This window comes from Daphnia magna, linkage group LG8, assembly GCF_020631705.1.
Source record: "Daphnia magna isolate NIES linkage group LG8, ASM2063170v1.1, whole genome shotgun sequence".
NCBI classification, from domain to species: Eukaryota; Metazoa; Arthropoda; class Branchiopoda; order Diplostraca; family Daphniidae; genus Daphnia; species Daphnia magna.
Window position 1 is genome coordinate 1,738,163 of NC_059189.1, and position 16,215 is coordinate 1,754,377.

Genomic DNA, 16,215 nt, shown 5'->3' on the forward strand with positions numbered 1-16,215 from the left:
TCGAATTTGAGCAGTTAAATGGGCTCGTTTTTTCCTGGCCATATTTGGCATCGGGAACAGTGCAGCGCATGCTGGCAGAAGTCATCCGGTTTAGTCGGCCCGACATTGTCATGCCCGACTTGGCCTGTGACTCGTTTGAAAATGCTATCTGGCTTTCACGTTTCATTGAGCTCGAGAAATGTTTTCAAAGGTGAAGACGGGAATCATTTGAATGACATCAGTTTAAAGTTGTCCCTTTTTTATCCCATTTTATTTTTGGCGTTGGTCCAATCCGGACGATAACTTAAACTCTTTTATGGTCAGTGAAAAGCTGACCCCATGGGGTAGTTATATCTCGTTCTAGCCCGTTTCTTCTATTTCCACTTGTCAAATGGGAATCAAATCCTTTTGGCGACTAATTTCAACTTGACTGGACTCTGGAATCCGATTGGATTCACGTTTTTATTCTCCGGCACACGATTCAAGGTCCCGCCAAGGAAGTCCATCAAATGTTGCCAGTGTCGCACTTTTCCCTTTTTTCCATTTAGAAAAAAATAAAATAAAACACACGTGGCAATAGCGTTGGATGCGAGTTCGATAGCAAACTGGGACCTGTCAGATGCAGCTCCTTGATATTTACAACAACAACAAAAAAACGTCATCGTGGCTTGCTTGACTATCTATTTTTATATATTTTTGCCTTCTGATTCGACGTACGATCTTATTGATCCCGTTCGTGATTCAACTCATATTTATTTTTCCTTTTTTAAAAATGTTTTTCCCCTTTTTCTATTTATTTCTATTTTTTTTATTTCCTTTTTTTTTTTTTAATTTCTATCTTTTTAAATACGTTTATTATTGTTGAGGGAGGAAAAAAGTCAATCCATTCTTCATTTCTTTTTCAATTTTTCTTTCACTTCGTATGCTGCTTTGATCCAGAACTTTGCCATCTGCCCCGAACGTTATCGACTCTCTTTTGAAATCAATACATAATATACAAAGAGGGGCCGCATGTCTGGGAGTACTGCCAAGATAAGATAAGCCGAAATTGTATGTAGTATGTTGACTAGGGCGCCATTTTCCCCCGCATTTTGATTGAACCTAACCGATAATTTTGTTTAGCTGACGCAATCAATCTTGGTAATCATATAATTATTCATCTAATTATCTTTTCTACAGTTAACGGAGGTTGGTCGTCGTGGTCTTCGTGGTCTGAATGTACGTCAACTGGCCAACCAAACTCCTGCGGTCGTGGGACTCAAAAACGGACTCGATTGTGCACGAATCCAACGCCACTCAACGGGGGCCGCACTTGTCAGGGCTCCAATGTTCAAAAAGGCGACTGTACTTCTATTTGTCCAGGTAAGAATAAATTTTTTACTAAACTTAACCAGAAACGTAGCCATTAATGCCCTTCAACCGTTTCACGTTTGAATTTCACTCCACTTGATTTACTGGCTCATACATATGCAAATAGCTCGGCCACCGTGATTCGATTATTGACTTGAATCACCTCATTTGCTGTAGTAGGTGCAACTTTGTAGTTTGTGGAACAGTTGAATGAATATAAAATCGCAGGTTGGAAGAAGAAAATTCTTATCACATCCAACAAATGTGTAGTTGGTTCCTCTGACCGCTGCCGATTGATTGATCGGTTGCTACCAACACCAATTAACTTAACTTCTCTGAAGCCACAATGAGGTTCGAAAATACAAGATCCGGCGCTATCAGTTATCTCATTATTACAACAAAATGAATTATTTTGTTATTCTTCGTCATTTGTCTTTGTGATAACTCTTTGTCGGAACGCATTTCCTCATAAGAAGCGATCGATTATTTGTGTCATCGATTGCTTTGTTATTTTTTCTTGTGCTGCTGGATTAAGACGAATCCATCCATTCTGTTGGATCTGATGGTAAGTTGATCCATAGGCACCAGTTTAGTTGTTTGTCTGGTGACGTTCGTAGATCCTTGTTAGTGTTTGGTTATTGTTAGCTTGTTTGATGATGCCCCAAAATGATATTTCATTTCATAATGAACATTTCTTGTTTTTTTCTTGTTTGTTTTTTTTCTTATGTTTTATAGTCGTGGATGGCCGATGGAATGCATGGTCCACCTGGTCCAACTGCGGGCCAGATTGTAAACATCACCGTCGGCGTTCGTGCACCAGTCCATCGCCTTCTAACGGAGGCAAATATTGCGTCGGCAGAGACCTTATGTCAGCAAATTGCACCGGTGGAATGTGTCGTGGTACGTAATCCTTTTCTTAACTCTAATCCCCTGAAATGGTCCCCTCTTTTACATCAGCCGTTTGTCTTTAAACAAATCAAACAACTTTTTTTTCTTCGGCTATAATTTAATTGCGTTATTCGATTATTACAGCTGGAGGTGTTCGCGCCGAAGGTCTGGATATCTCCGATGAAGGTTAGTGGCTGTTAATCTTCCTTTCTTTTTGGAACTATTTTGTTTGTATTTCGAAAACCTTCTTTCACGATTTATTTTAAGCCTTTAAATGTTTAAACATTTTTGTGTTGAATTTTTCGCTGAAGTTTGTCATACGCGAAAACGTGACGAAGTCGGTGTCTAGCCTTTCATTCTTCTCAGTTCGCTATCCCTATAGATTTGAGATTTATTCGTTTCCGGCATTACTGACGTACTATTATAAGAGCTTGAAGAAGCATAATTCTTCTCCTATTTGCGGCAAACCCTTTTCTACGTAGTTATAATTGATGTAGAGGCGCATTGAATTACGACTTTCGACAGGGAATATTGCCGCGTTTAGTTTTTTTTAATAAATGTCTCTCCACCTCTCTTTTAGGCTAGGAAAAAATTCTCCGTCATTTTGTTTTTGCAATGACAATCGTTTTGAGATCTTTTTTAAATGGATCCTTTGAGGCTACCGGACATTGGTATGGGCTCGTTTATTGTTTATTGCTGGCCATAACTTTTTTTTTCTTCCTGTCGCCTCTTTGGGGATGACACAAGAATTGGAGTGCGAACGGCTAACGTTTCTTGTAGTATACGCCAGGACATTTAACACGGATTCTGCAGTGCCACCGTCGGTCGTTCTCAGTGATATTGATTATCGGCATCCATACGTGCTCGCACAATAGACAAAACTGCTTTAGGGAAGAGAACAAGTTGGCGGGCGGCATAAGGGACAACAACAAAAGGGAGTTTGTATCATGAGACACATGTGAGCGAAGAGCGGCCGATGAGATGTCAGTCGAGTTGTCGTCATGTAGCCATCCGACATTGATCCAGCGTGAACAACATCAAGTCACTTCCTTGTGTTGTACCTATTGAATAATGCAAACACCATCGTCCTGGGAAATGATGATGCAGAAGGTCTTGTAGTTGGTTTTTGGACCCTGATTTCCTGCTTCCGTCCAGCATCCAAACAGTAGATGTGTACCCGTGTTACACACATTCATCTCATCACAATAGGATGATGATGAAGACCAAATTTCGTTTCCCCGTCTAAGTTCACAATCCATCAGAACGACCGCAAGAGACCCATAAAAATCCCAGTCAGCCAAACTTTTAGTTCGGCTAGCGCGTCGGCTTCGTCCTCGGTCGTTTTCTTCTCCATAAATACTCCCGCATCCAACTATCTATTATCGTACTTATGCGCACATAATGATCGGCATCCGCCTCCCTGCGGAGCTATATCAACAAAACCTGCAATTTTATTTTTGTTTGTTTCTTCTTTTGCTTTTCGGCCAAAAAAGGAATTAATACTTACGCGTATACATAAAACGAGGAAAAGCACTCAACAGTTTATATAATTATCGAGTCCATAATCAGTTTACTACGAAATTTGCGAATCAGGCCGTAGCGTTGGGCGCTGGAGGAAAAGACGGGGAAAAAAAAGGCAATGGCGGCCTCGGAGTCCGAGCCAATCTTCGTTGCTCATTTTGCCCTTGTTTTTGTTTTCGTTTTCTAAGTGGATTGTCATGTTTTGTGTCGGCTGCAGCTGTTTCAGTAAAACTGGGCCAAAGTCGCCGTCCCTTTAAGCTCTCCCTTAACGAGATATCGCCACCCACTGATTTTCTTTCTTTTCCAAAGAGAAATGTCCTGTTTTTATTTCATCCTCTCCTTTTTTTTTCTGCGTTTGTTGCTGCTCTTTTAAATTGGACCTGCAATCATTGTGCGGCTTCCCTTTGTTTCCTGCCTGTTATTCGTATTTTTTTTTTTATTTGTTATTGTCCCTCCGTGGTTCTTTTGTTTTAGCTGATCCATTTTCATTTGCGATCTTTATCGCTTCGAATAATTTTGGTTAGAGGCTCTCTTGGTTTTTTCACATTCAAAGTCTTTTGAAAATGAATCCCAGCATTTATTTTTTAAATTATTATTTCACGTGGAATTAACTGACTTTTTAGTCTTCTTATTTAATGGAGAAAACTACCGACATATTTTTCTTTTTCCTTCGACGTCTGCGCGTCTGTTTTCTTTCTTCTTTAAAGCAGATGAACATAACAAGTTGAGTGTCGTGCGCGTGAAAAGAGGGAGGATTTGAACAGTTGCCAAGTTCCTGGAAGGAAAAGGAAGTGATGATGGTTAAGCACACCCGCCTGAATTACAGGCGATGCGATATCGTCCCGCTTGATTGTGTCTCCGACTTTGATTTGGGACCAATCAAACGATTGATTATCTTCTTTTTACCCCCATTAAATTAAGCAATTATTCCGTGCGGGGTGAGCTTTTGATGATTGATGCGGAAATGAATCCAAAGTGGCGAATTTGGTTCCTATACAAGACGAAATCCAGTCACGCTCGTGTTCTCGTGCGGCGACGGTGGAAATCTATCCCTTTTGCCTGTCGTGTCTTTCTGCTTTTTCGTCCTCTTCTTTTTGACTATACACTCCATGAATGAAGTGAAGCGTCACGAGGATGTGCTCTGAACTCACGCGGGAATGAAGGACGTGCGTTTGCGGAGCTGAACTGACGGGGGAGGGAGGCGATGACGGTGGGAGTGGCAGACTGGCAGTTCTCCTTTCCAACCCAAAGTAGAAAATAACAGGCACAGGCCATGCACACGCGTCTTTGTTTTTCTATCTCTAGAAATGAAAAAAAAAAAGGAAATTCCGACGCCGGAAGGTTAAAAAAAAATAATAATAAAAAAATGCTTTCGTATTTTCATTGTGCGCCCATGTTTTTTTTACGATAGAACATCAAACAATATGAAAACTGAGTCGTTTTTTAAGTTAGTCCCTAATTGAGTGACGCTGTTATTTTAGATTGACGGGACGAAAAGAGTCGACTTGTCTTCACACATTTGGGGGGCACCATTATGTAAGGGACTTTCGTGTACGTCCGTTGGCTGCGTAAAAGGATATATGGAGGCGTGACGGTCATTGGCGATGGAACAAGGCGACTGTATCTCGTAGACATTGTTTGTTGGGTTATTTGGAGAGTCTCGTGTTAGTTGTTTCATATAAGAATCTGGCATCTTGGCAGCCATCCAAACGCGTCGGCGTCGCTCCCTTCCCGTCTTTGTACTAAAAAACCTTTTCTAATCACGTCGGTCAGAAAGACTTGCTGAGTCTTTCCAGCTTGTACCCAATAGTATACTACAGTTACCTCTCTCTCTCTCTCTCTCTTTTTATTCTGAGAATAATCATTTTCTTTGTCATGTTCTTGGTGTACGAATAAAGGGATAAAAGGAGAACGCGTTCTGATCTCACAATCCTTAGAAAACATCCGACAATTGGTTATTTTCTTCTTATTTTTTATTTTTTTTTTTTTTTGGAAAGTGATGAGCGTAAAAAAAAAGGGGGGGGGCGTGGAGGGAAAACACGTGCGTTTTGGTTTTCTTTCGTTCTGATATTTCCAGGCCTCTGCTACGTAGCGGGCAGCTTTGCATCGTGCCATGCAAGTATCGTTTGTCCTTTCCCCTTTTCTTGTTTTATTTTATAATCAAGTCGTGCTGCCCCCTTTTTTTTAATATATACTGTTAATTCTCTTTGTAGTCTTTCGCTATCCATCAAGTTCCAGCGTTCGCACTCTCTCTCCAGCCTCTTCTATCTATCTCTCTTTAGCAGCAGACGAAATTCAATTGGATGGGTCGAGTTGCGCTCACTTGACATGTAACTAATGATTCACTTTGGACGGAAGAGCATCAAGCAAAGCAAACTCCCGCGTGGGGTGCGGGGGGTGGTGGATGCTGGGGTTGTTTGGTCCCCCCCTTTTTTTTTTGTTATCCTTCTTCCGTCAGTCAGCCAGTTAGTGTGTTGGTGTCATCTATGGAGTTGGTCGAAAAAGTGTAGTCAGTTGGGGCAAAATAGTAGCCAACTTTCCCTCTCATCTTTTTTTTCTTCTGGCCGATTGCGCCATCATCATCCGACTCTGCTAATATGCGAAGTCTCCCTCCCCTTCTTGCCGTATCCCACCCTCTTTTTCTCTTTTTTGTGTTCGTCGAGATGATAATGGTTGATGTATAACAGGCCAAGAAAGTCGACGTTGACTGAATGTTGAGAGTTTCCTCCTCCACCCTCGTCCAAGATCAGTGGACCGTGTCGGCTTTTTATCGTCGTCGTTCGGATGCTCAGATTTACAACAACTCACCCTCTTCTACCATGAATCCTGTCTAACTCTTCGTTGTCGCTTTCCTATCCTAGCCCGACTCTTGTGCGGTGCTTACATCCGAGTATCGTTTCGTGCGCAACAGTGAAAATGATGGGTCGTCTGTCTCTGGATCGATGCGGATGAATCACTTCATTCTTTATCTTTGCCATTTTTCTTTTCATTACGTCGTTTGCATATCGTTGCTCTCTGATATTTTATTTCTTGGCATCTTTCCTGAAAATCCGTACTAATCTCGGCGTTCATTTCCCTACCATAACACTCACACTTGTGCGCGTGCACGTTGCGGGACTTTGACAATAGCTCCACAAATCATTTACGTCTGTTGCGAATTTCCAATACGAGTGGATTCAGTGGAACCTCGCGTATAGTTAAACTAGAAGTTATGCCGCTGTCAAAACATTCCGGCTTGTTTTGTTTTTTTGGTACGTCCACGGTGTCGTTTTTTTTTCTCATCCATTAGCGATCATGTCATTTTCCTTCATTATTTATCTTGTTGTTGAAGTGACACTGATACTTCGCTCGCCATCCCTGATGAAAAATTTAAGTTGTTGGCGCGAAGGGTTCTAATTCAAAAGTTGTGTTGGGGGGGCTGGTTTAAAAAGGGGGTTGGATGAGGGGCTAACCATCTGCTTAATATTTCACAGATTTTGAGAGTTTCCCTGTTTCATTTTTCATTCTACTTACTGTTGAAAGCAAACGCACAAAGGGAAAGAGTTAATCAGCGTGTGATCATTAGACTCTCCGGAGACGGGATGCGAGTGGCAGAAGAAGAGGAAGATGCCAAGTCTGCCCAGATTTTTGTATTTTTCTTTTCGAGTCTTTTCTCCCCTATCCTAACCCATCCATCACAATTAAGTTAGACTCAAGGAGACGATCTGGACGGGAGCATCGAGCAAAGGGAACGAAATAAGAGCCGAAGAGAAGCATGGAGAAACGGGAGAATCAGTGTTTTGGTACGACCAGGGCAAAAAGGGAAAGAAGAGAGAAAAAAAAGGGTGTCCTTATCGTTGCGTTGCTTCTCAGTGGAGCTGATCAAGAGGAAACATCAGTTCAGTAGGAAACCGAAAGTTATAACTTAAAAAAAATTTGACTCATCCATCAAGAAAGGGAAACATTTTCGGCTTTGGAACTCGACAGCAGGACGAAGACATTCCTCTTAAACATTTTAGACGGAATTTCGAAATTTCGGGGTGATTCTAGCGTACACAGTTTATAAATAAACGTAACGCCAACAGCATTTAGGATACGACGAAGCATCTCTGTGTGCTCAATGTTGTGATCTGCATCGACGAGGATATGAAAATGTTGGATACTAAATTAATTAGACGAGGCACACAAACGAGTAATTTGGTAGTGATGGCCGTTTCCTCCCCACAATTTATTCTTTAAGGTAGCTTACGAATTCGCATTGCACATTGAATGAACATATTCGACTTAACGTCAGTTAATTCGGCTCCTGTTGTTGCTATTACCTTGCGACGTATGGCCAGATGTGACATGGGACGTAGCCCAACTAACCTCAGTTTTTCATCGTCTTTCTTTCTTGATGTCCAATTGATACGACGAAAAGAATTAAAAACCACTAGGACGGCTGTTCTTGGTGTCTTTCATGGTTGTTTGTCTGATAAAGCCTCAGTAGATCGTTACCAATGCATCGATCGCAGGCCCAATTCATTTTGTGCGTTTTCAATCGATTGTCCTTTGATTCTCAATGTATCAGCTTTTCGTAAGTCCTAGCTCATTGCAAAGGAAACTTTTATGATCCATGTAACCATGCCCTAGTTGTTGAATTTCTTCATAATAACAACAATTTTTCTTTGCTTTTTTTTCTTTCTATTTTTAGCAACTAAAGCTGCGTTGGATACAGATGTTGCACTCTACATCGGGTTATCGGTGGCTGTAGCTATCATCGTCGTCTTCGCCGTCGTCGGTATCGTTATGCTGCGGATTTTACGCCGGAAGAATGGTGGACATTCGCCCATGTTCCCCGTTGGAACATCAGGTAAAAACGCAGTTTGCTAATTACCTTATTCAACTGACGAACGCATTTATCAAATGGACTTGATAGATGTTTAACTTTTGACTGCGTTTCCTTTTACCAATCGCATACTGCCACCTAGCGATGAAGAAAGTCATCTTGTCGATACCCGGAAATGGACCGTAAATGTAGTGAACACACTTGAATGACTAGTAGGGAAACAAATAGAGGGGACAGGTGGATACGGCTGTTGGTCAAAGCCAAAAGTAGCCTTTCCCACAAGAAGAAAGTGAAGTGGGCGCCACTTCGCTTGGCTAAACCAACAGATAAACAAACATAGTGGCGCGTCGACTTCCCGAGACTTTGATGACTTATGCCGTAGCATAAGGGAGGTTCTTTCTGTTTGTCACAGTCTGTGTTTATTCAACAAACTTACCCTCCTCGTCATCTTTGATTTTCATTCGGAAAACGTAACGTAAAGTGGATAAGCCTTATCAGGCTGCCGATCCAATCTAAACGAATTGTTGGCTTCCGTTTAATAGCTCGCCTACCCGAACATAAGAAAAAGTCCGAGAAACCCTCGTACTTCCATTCAGCGTTAACTCACGTTCGAAAACAATGAATAATAACAAACAACTAAACGAAAAAATAGAAGATCTCTGATGGAAAATTTCTCGTTTTCCGATGTAGAAAGGAAACCGGAATGGTTGTTGAACTTGTATTTATGTTCCACGTAACAAGTTCCAGAGGGCAGCGGTTAGGAAAATGAAATTCAGTTCATAAATCACTGCCACACCACTGCGGTCCATATGTATAGATGTTAATATTTATTTATTCTTTTCGTTTCGTGTTTTATCAAGTGGATGCTGGGCGAGAAATGGTCAGACAAGGGCGGAGGTAAGGGAGAAGGAAGAAAATGGGCAATCAACTGGTTAACGTGTATGCACGTAGCAAACACTGAGGCCGCACGTTGTGAAAAGGCATTTTTTATTTGTCCAAACTCTTCAAACTTTCCCTAATTTATTTTGTGATGACGGTGGTCGTCTTTTTTCCACACACTTTTCATCGTCTTTGTATTTTTCTTTTTGCATTTCCCCAAACAACGAGTTCTCAACGCATTCGTTGTTTGTTTTACGTTCAAGGGGTCGCCGGTCGCCCACCTGTTCATTTATTTTTATTTTTCACGTGTTCTCGCACAGTCTGATTTGTGTTTTCGTATTCGATTGACTTTACCACTGGAAAAATGACGGACATGGCGAATGGGAAGGAGGGGAAAGATTTAGGAAACGTTTGAAACCGGAAACTTGAGACTGGCCATCAGACACGCGCATTCTGTTGTAAAATACCAAGAAAGAGGGGGCGCTCTTATTCTCCTTTTCTTTCTGTCGGCGTATGTTTTCTTCCACATCCTCTTTGCCTCGTCGTTGTCGTCCCTCCGCCTTCTCCGTTTTGACTAGCGTTATCTTTTCCCTCCCGCCGTCTTTCACCACTCCGAGACTTAAGCAAACACACTTTGCGAGAGGGGAGGAAGAAAAACATCGATAACAAGCTTCTTCTTTTCCTATAATTCATTTGAGTTTTGTCCCAAACGATGTGCGTCAGTGCAAGTAAATCGAGCTAAACAGCGATTTTGTGTGATTTGATTCAATTGTTTTTCAACTTTCTTTTTACAATTGCGGTTTTCTAAATGTTTTTTCTGTGTTTCAATTTTTCTCCCTCCGCACAGAATACGCTACAGGCTATTACACGGATCAAGAAAAGAAATGCCTTGGTATCCAGCCGGATTTAACCCAGAACGCAGGAATTGGCGGAGTCAACCAAAGTCCCCCTGCTCCAGCGTATTGCGAGTATACATATTCTGAACCCACAACTTCCGGCTGTGGTTCTGCCAGCAAAAGTGGAGCTTTAACTCCCGTAAGTATTTAGTTTTTAGTTTTTAGTTTTTTAGTTTTTTAGTTTTTTAGTTTTTTAGTTTTTTAGTTTTTAATTTTTAATTTTTAATTGAAAGTTCTGTAGATCTAGAACATCTATTTGATTTTTCCCCCTAGATAAGCGAACATCATTACGACGTTCCGCACTTGGTGAGTCCATCGCCGCCTCCTTTTCCTTCCGGATTAAACTTGATGTCAACGCCCGATGGCGAACCGCCCATAAGCTTGATGTCACTGGCCAGCAGTCCACGGCCCTCAAGCAACAATACTAGCGTGGAAAAGACGCCACATTCGGATTCGGAACAAAGTCTCAGCTCTACTCTGTCGTCATCATGTAAAATTCATTTGAATTTCTCATTGTTTTTTGTAGCGCTTCGTTTTTCTTGAGTTAACTTAACTTTTTATTTGATTTTTGAAAATCCTTTTCATTGGTTTCGTCTAGCAACTTCAGGTTCTGCTTATGATGTAGACACGCTTCCATCGCCTTCGTCCATTCGACCGTTGCCCGGCAGTAGCACGATACTACCTGCCAATGAAGTCGGATGCGTTACTATGGCTACTGTGACTTCTGCCGGATCTCGACTAGTGTTACCTGACGCTGGAGTCGCTTTGATGATCCCTGAAGGAGCGCTTAAGAACGGTCAAGTGCAGGAGCATTATCTTGCTATTCTTCGTGAGGATCGCTATCGCCCACAAATCTCAGGTAGAAAGCCATTTCCATTTACTCTTGTAAAACATCATCGTTAGTTGTTCATATTTATGGTTTGCTCATTTACAGAATGCCAAACGTTACTGAGTCCCATTATGCTGTGTGGACCCTCTGATGTGGTTTTCAAGAAACCAGCAATCTTGAGTTTTCAGCATTGCGCTGCCTTGAAACAGGGCCAATGGAGTTTGTCCGTTTTCTTCAGCGACTCTGCCCCTGAAGATCCACCCAACTGGCAGGTAAGAAGCCGTCCTCCTAGTGGCACTATTATTGTATTGTTTTATTTCAGCAGACATTTCAAACCTAAACTGGAACTTATTGAATTGAATTAGAAACTTGTGACGCTTGGCGAGGAAACAATAAACACTCCCGTGTTTAGTCAAGTGGATGCGCATCAATGCCATCTGGCTGTGGACCAGCTAGGCCATTACGCATTAATTGGAGAATCTGCTTGTCCTAGTGGCGGAAATAATCCAGCCACAAAGACCCTACGTTTAGCAGTTTTCTCTCCTCTTGCTGCCAACCAACACTCACTTGAGTACGGCCTTCGCTGCTACGTGCTGGACGATACGATCGCCGCCCTAGATGCGGTCATTTCGCTGGAACGGCGAATGGGGGGCCGACTGGTGGACAAAGCAAAATCCTTTTACTTTCAGGACGGTGGATTCCCACTGTGCCTTGGTCTAGATGAACTGAGCACCGGATGGAGACTGGTGCAACGTGAAATTCATCAGGAAGTTCCATTCTCACAAGTCTGGAGTGGCCGAAGGTTTGATCTTCATTGCGCCTTCACATTGGAACGGGAAAACCGCCAGGTCAATAGTCTGAGCTGTCGGATAGCTGCACACCAGCCAGGATCTCCTCATCGTCAGTCAATTCGTATCGCCCTTGCTGATTTGAAAATGTGCGTCGGTAAAGTGCCGTCGAGTCCCGGACTGCCACGAGCTTTGCGCTCCCTGACTGTCAGTAGTAATGGCAGTGCTGCATCGTCTTCAGCAGCCAGCCACTTGACAACGTTGGATCCCAAAGCGCCCGTCTTCCGCCTCCAACCATCCGTTCGACGCCAACTTTGCCAACTTCTTGATCCACCAAATGCGCGGTGTAACGATTGGCGATTATTGGCACAGAGATTGAGTGTTGACAGGTAATTTGCGTTGCACCGTCGGCCTGCGGTCGTGTTTCTAAAGATTTGTATGTTCGATTTAAACAACAGGTACATTAACTACTTCGCCACCAAAACTAGTCCGACCGAACACATACTCGACTTGTGGGAGGCCCGTCACCGTGAATCAAGTGCTGTGACGGATCTGCTCAATATTCTGCGAGTTATGGGACGCCAAGATGCCGCTACCGTTCTGGAACGTTGTGCTGGAGGACCCTGGATGTAGAAGGACAAAAATTCAACCACACAGTGTCATTGAAATCGGCGATCTGGCGCGCTTGTGATATGCAGAATTTCAGCCTTAACCCGCGTATTTCTTTCGAGAAACTTCACCCCCCGCAGTCCTGATACCTAGAACTTTTGAACCCCAGCAGCCGTTTATCTTTTTCACAACTTTCACAATTTCGACATAGAAGTGATCTCGCGACTGGCAAAGACTATTTCTTACTTTTCCAAGTCTTTATTTGAACTGCCCTGGTGGATTAGTGCCTCATCGTCTACCCAAAACTCTTAAAGCTGCGGAAGGAGCTTAGCCAAAATAATTAATTACCCTGTTTCTATGGTTCACTGGCAAGCCGTACCTGTAAAGAAAATGGTACGCAATTTCCTAGACAGAAGCGGCAAACGCATGGAACAACGAAGAATTGTTCCAATTTACATAAGCAGGTTATAACGTTGTACATTATTCGTTTTACTTTCATTTGTCATGTCAAGGGAAATCATTTCTAAGTTCTATGTAGCTTGACCTTTCATAAGCTTTCGTCGGATTTCGATTGGCTGTTCTTGTATATAAAAAGCTGCACTCATAACAAAAATATGCAAACATTACCTTACTCTTGAGTAATCAAATAAGCGACAATTTATAATTATTAACATTGTTTTGTTGTGCTGCCATGTGTGCTAATTGTACAGAAATGTCTATTACCAAAAAGATATTGAAACATGTAAACCCATTTTGTCTACAGTTGTTCAGTTCAAATGATTGCAAGTATTTGTCACCATAAGAAAGAAATACAGAATGTTTGGATACGCAGCCAAACAGTTTAAAGCTGTCGGTGCATCACACTTTTCTGATGGGAGCTTTTCAAGCAAGGTATTGCTAAACTTAAAGTTATAGCTTGATGATTGTTGTTGATGATTGGTGTTATCGTTACCGTTTACGACTGTAAACTTAAATATACATACTTAAGGAATAGTCGAACAAATTAAACGTTGTTAATGTGTAGCTAGTTGGGTTGTTGTTGCTCTTCCTTGTAAAACTACCCCTTTTCGCGCAATTGCTAATCTAATTCTTTTGGGGACTTTCGGATGTCGCCCAAAAACAAGCCGAAGGCCATTCGAGGCGTCATACCATTTCCTGAAATTGAACAATCAGACAATATGGTATATGTTCGCAAATTGTTAAGATCTATTCAGAGTGGCACCATAAAGTATGACTGTAGGAAAGGGTACGTAGGCTTCTAAAAGTGAAGAACAGCTCTGGCGTCTTTGGTAAGCGGAAAAGGTGCTGCAAAGAGAAGCGTCACATGACGGTTTTAAGAATGGACTCTTTCGTTTGCTTTGCCCAATGAATCTGTGCTTGGAACTGTCAGGTGGCGTTTTGCAGTGGCACCCAATCTTTATTCCTAAACCCAGAGCTATTCTTCACTTTTCAGGGGGATTGATTGATGATGCTCGTTGGTTAAACCATGAAGAATACCAATAGATGGATAAGTGGAGGGTTATTAAAGCATAAAACTGTAATTCCTCGTGGCATTTTCATTCACGCATGCGCGACAGTTCGTGAGCAGACGAACTATTGAAATAGCCTTGCGCAGACTAGCTGCATCCAGCCAGATACTACATACTAGTAGGACCCCATGATTTCGAATTAATCATTGGTTTTCTCATTATACCAGCCGTTTCAAAAATTAACGAAAACAGTGCTGTTAGCGCAACAACTTAATTTAGGCTTTTTAACGTTTAAATCAAAAACTATAAGACCAATAGAAAAATAAACCTGATTTTCGTGATTTTCATTCAATTCTGAATCGAATTCATGTATTTTAAGCAAAATTTGAAATTTGGCCAAAAATGAAAAAGTGGGAAGGGTATAGCCTTCCCACTTTTGTCAAAATCGGCCAAAAACGACATCTCTTGAAATTATCCAAAAATCACACGGCATAATCGAAATTAAACGCTGATTTCGATTTAGTGATTGGTTTTCTCATTATACCAGCCGTTTCAAAAATTAACGAAAACAGTGCTGTTAGCGCAACAACTTAATTTAGGGTTTTTAACGTTTAAATCAAAAACTATAAGACCAATAGAAAAATAAACCTGATTTTCGTGATTTTCATTCAATTCTGAATCGAATTCATATATTTTAAGCAAAATTTGAAATTTGGCCAAAAATGAAAAAGTGGGAAGGGTATAGCCTTCCCACTTTTGTCAAAATCGGCCAAAAACGACATCTCTTGAAATTATCCAAAAATCAAACGGCATAATCGAAATTAAACGCTGATTTCGATTTAGTGATTGGTTTTCTCATTATACCAGCCGTTTCAAAAATTAACGAAAACAGTGCTGTTAGCGCAACAACTTAATTTTGGGTTTTTAACGTTTAAATCAAAAACTATAAGACCAATAGAAAAATAAACCTGATTTTCGTGATTTTCATTCAATTCTGAATCGAATTCATGTATTTTAAGCAAAATTTTAAATTTGGCCAAAAATCAGATTTATTTTTCTATTGGTCTTATAGTTTTTGATTTAAACGTTAAAAACCCTAAATTAAGTTGTTGCGCTAACAGCACTGTTTTCGTTAATTTTGAAAGGTGGTATAAATGAAACGGCTGGTAAAAAAAGAAAACCAATCACTAAATCGAAATCAGCGTTTAATTTCGATTATGCCGTGTGATTTTTGGATAATTTCAAGAGATGTCGTTTTTGGCCGATTTTGACAAAAGTGGGAAGGCTATACCCTTCCCCTTTTTTTTTTTTTGGCCAAATTTCAAATTTTGCTTAAAATACATGAATTCGATTCAGAATTGAATGAAAATCACGAAAATCAGGTTTATTTTTCTATTGGTCTTATAGTTTTTGATTTAAACGTTAAAAACCCTAAATTAAGTTGTTGCGCTAACAGCACTGTTTTCGTTAATTTTTGAAAGGGTTGGTATAAAAAGAAAAACCAATCACTAAATCGAAATCAGCGTTTAATTTCGATTATGCCGTGTGATTTTTGGATAATTTCAAGAGATGTCGTTTTTGGCCGATTTTGACAAAAGTGGGAAGGCTATACCCTTCCCACTTTTTCATTTTTGGCCAAATTTCAAATTTTGCTTAAAATACATGAATTCGATTCAGAATTGAATGAAAATCACGAAAATCAGGTTTATTTTTCTATTGGTCTTATAGTTTTTGATTTAAACGTTAAAAACCCTAAATTAAGTTGTTGCGCTAACAGCACTGTTTTCGTTAATTTTTGAAACGGCTGGTATAATGAGAAAACCAATCACTCAATCGAAATCAGCGTTTAATTTCGATTATGCCGTGTGATTTTTGGATAATTTCAAGAGATGTCGTTTTTGGCCGATTTTGACAAAAGTGGGAAGGCTATACCCTTCCCACTTTTTCATTTTTGGCCAAATTTCAAATTTTGCTTAAAATACATGAATTCGATTCAGAATTGAATGAAAATCACGAAAATCAGGTTTATTTTTCTATTGGTCTTATAGTTTTTGATTTAAACGTTAAAAACCCTAAATTAAGTTGTTGCGCTAACAGCACTGTTTTCGTTAATTTTTGAAACGGCTGGTATAATGAGGAAACCAATCACTAAATCGAAATCAGCGTTTAATTTCGATTATGCCGTGTGATTTTTGGATAA

The 16,215-nt window shown here is 40.8% G+C and overlaps 1 protein-coding gene and 1 long non-coding RNA gene across 4 annotated transcripts in view; one reads left to right on the forward strand and one right to left on the reverse strand.

The window, feature by feature from the left end:
* LOC116929343 (netrin receptor UNC5C) overlaps positions 1–13,396 on the forward strand; it is a 61,339-nt gene extending 47,943 nt beyond the window's left edge. For 2 of the 3 annotated variants that reach the window (XM_045178562.1, XM_045178561.1), the window contains 10 exons: positions 1,159–1,341; positions 2,065–2,229; positions 2,362–2,403; positions 8,411–8,569; positions 10,272–10,459; positions 10,594–10,810; positions 10,919–11,179; positions 11,255–11,421; positions 11,515–12,326; positions 12,396–13,396. In XM_045178562.1, coding sequence (XP_045034497.1) covers positions 1,159–1,341; positions 2,065–2,229; positions 2,362–2,403; positions 8,411–8,569; positions 10,272–10,459; positions 10,594–10,810; positions 10,919–11,179; positions 11,255–11,421; positions 11,515–12,326; positions 12,396–12,570 — 2,369 coding nt within the window. In that variant the 3' untranslated portion in view covers positions 12,571–13,396. The remainder of the gene's footprint in view (positions 1–1,158; positions 1,342–2,064; positions 2,230–2,361; positions 2,404–8,410; positions 8,570–10,271; positions 10,460–10,593; positions 10,811–10,918; positions 11,180–11,254; positions 11,422–11,514; positions 12,327–12,395) is intronic. The other variant, XM_045178563.1, reaches the window with a different exon arrangement.
* LOC123475615 lies at positions 13,080–13,960 on the reverse strand. The gene is made up of 2 exons (XR_006650983.1): positions 13,769–13,960; positions 13,080–13,701 (listed from the first exon to the last, which is right to left on the reverse strand). It is a non-coding gene; the product is annotated as an uncharacterized LOC123475615 (long non-coding RNA).
* Between the last annotated feature and the right edge of the window lie 2,255 nt (positions 13,961–16,215).